We start from the raw sequence: 2,233 nt of genomic DNA on the forward strand, positions 1-2,233 counted from the left end.
CCATTTCTTTTCAAAACCTAGATTCACTCCTTGAAAATGGACTGATTTTCACCTTTTAGTAAAACCACTTCCACTTAGCTCACCCTCTTAAAATTCTGAGTAAAAACAATGCAACAACTTTTGCAACATATACAAACATTAATTATAAGAATAAAGTTTAACAAAGCACTAAAAATTCAGACAAATTTGGGGCTTTAATAAAAGATGTAAAGTTATTTTTTTAACACTTACCCACTCCTCGACATTGGGGGACTGCTCTTCATAAATGTTTTCCTTGTCCCACAAAATATTGGACTTGTCATACCTGTCCATCTTTCTTCGAGTTTTCACAGCAAAGAAAATTATTAAAGCAAAAGCCACAATAATCATGAAACCCAGTACAATGGCAATGGCCTAAAAAGGGGTGAAAAATATTGGCATAATTAGATTTTAATTACTTAATCACAATTCACCCTCTACATACTATTAAAACCCTTATCTACCTAAGTCCCTACTAAATCCATGTGGTTTAACTTATAGAAAACTGAAGCAAATAGTTACATTTCAGACATATCATAAAACCTAACCCACACTAACTGGGCTAAGGCCAGCAAATGTACACACATATATACTACTTGATTCAATCCTCAGAAAATGCCTAACGTTAAAAACTATCAATCATCACCCACATTTCAGAGCTGTAGAAAACTAGTTCCAAAGCTTGTGCATCTACGGGCAACACTTTTATAAACAGATGAGAATGGCCAGTAAAGTAACTCAATCATTGGTATACTTCTAAAGGGCCTGAAAAATGCTATTCAAAAGCTTTAAAATAGCCAATCATGCTTGTAATCTTGTTCAAAACACATGCTTGGCAAGCCTTTTTACAATGAACGTAAATTTCAGTCCACAGATCTCTATCTTACCAAAAATGATGAGGACATGGATCTAATCAAGCTATAAGTAGCAAACTGACTAATGATTCGTTTGGTCTGGTAGGTTTCTCTGTTTTAGGAGTCTTGCATACTTACTAGAAAGGGCCCTGTGACAAAGAAACTTGCTACTCTTAACAGTTCTCCCTGCAGTGATAGGATATTAAATGGTATATTGGCCTGGGAGGCACTTGAAGTTGAGGGAAGTACCAGGCCTCTGCCCTGGATGTCTGCTAATCGGAACAAGAGGCTCTCCTTCCAGCTGTCTGACAGTGAAATCATTTTTCAAAGACTACAAGTTTCAAGTAGTAAGAGAACTAAGAGGGATGGATGGGGGTGTGATGGGATAGGAGTACCAACCCTCAGTCCCTATCTACCATGGACATGTCTAAATGGCAACAACGAGCACTGTGAAAACCTACATCTACAGGGAAAACCTCCTGTCTTCAAAATAATGGCAAACAGATACTAGAGGTCTAACTCCAAAGGAGTGACTCATTCAGGAATGGGAATTCCTAAGCCAGTGTAAGAAAAAAGGAAAACAAGGGAAAAAAGATTAGTAACTCAGAAATGTTTCAGATGTTAATATAATCAGGATGACTCATGGTTACTGAGGTAGGTTTCTCAACCCCAACCTGCACATTTGAATCACTTGCATAGCTTTTAAACATACTTACACTCTGAAAACTATAAAACACTATTAAAAGAAGTTTAACAAGACCTACATAAATCGAAAGACATATTATGTTCATGAATCAGAAAACTTGTAATTGTAAAGATGACAATACATCCAAAATTGACCTACAGATTCAATATAACCCTTCAAAATCCTAGCTGGCATTTTTTTCCAAAATTGACATGCTCATCTTAAAATCCATATGGAAATGCAAGGAATCCAGAATCTAGCCAAAACAGTTTTGAAGAACAAAGTTGGAGAACTCCCACTCCACAATTTCAAAACTTACTACAAAGCTACAGTAATCAAGACAGTATGGTACTGGCATAAGGACATATGATTAATGGAACTGAATTGAGAGCCCAGAATAAATGTCCACATTTATGATCAATTCATTTTTGACAAAGGCATGAAGAAAACTTAGTGGAGGAAAAGTCCTTTCAACAAGAACACTAAGACAACTGCATATAAACATGTGAAAGCCTTCAGAACCCTTGCTTCCATCACGCCCAAAATTAACACAACATGAATCACAGACCTAATGGTAAAAGCTAAAATTATGAAACTACAGAAAAGTTAAAAAATAGACAATGTAGGAATAAATCCTTGTGATCCTGAATTGGGCAAAACATTAGCTATGACACGA

General features: G+C 36.1%; 1 protein-coding gene across 5 annotated transcripts in view; it reads right to left on the reverse strand.

The window, feature by feature from the left end:
- The window catches only part of OCLN (occludin), a 61,195-nt gene that overhangs the window by 40,845 nt on the left and 18,117 nt on the right, over positions 1–2,233 (reverse strand). For 4 of the 5 annotated variants that reach the window (XM_011959319.1, XM_011959318.1, XM_011959323.1 and 1 more), the window contains one exon: positions 232–393. The exons of the other annotated variant lie outside the window; for it this stretch is intronic. In XM_011959319.1, the coding sequence (XP_011814709.1) occupies positions 232–393 (162 nt within the window). The remainder of the gene's footprint in view (positions 1–231; positions 394–2,233) is intronic. 5 annotated transcript variants of the gene reach the window in all.

Source organism: Colobus angolensis, unplaced genomic scaffold, assembly GCF_000951035.1.
Source record: "Colobus angolensis palliatus isolate OR3802 unplaced genomic scaffold, Cang.pa_1.0 Scaffold49, whole genome shotgun sequence".
Lineage (NCBI taxonomy): Eukaryota > Metazoa > Chordata > Mammalia > Primates > Cercopithecidae > Colobus > Colobus angolensis.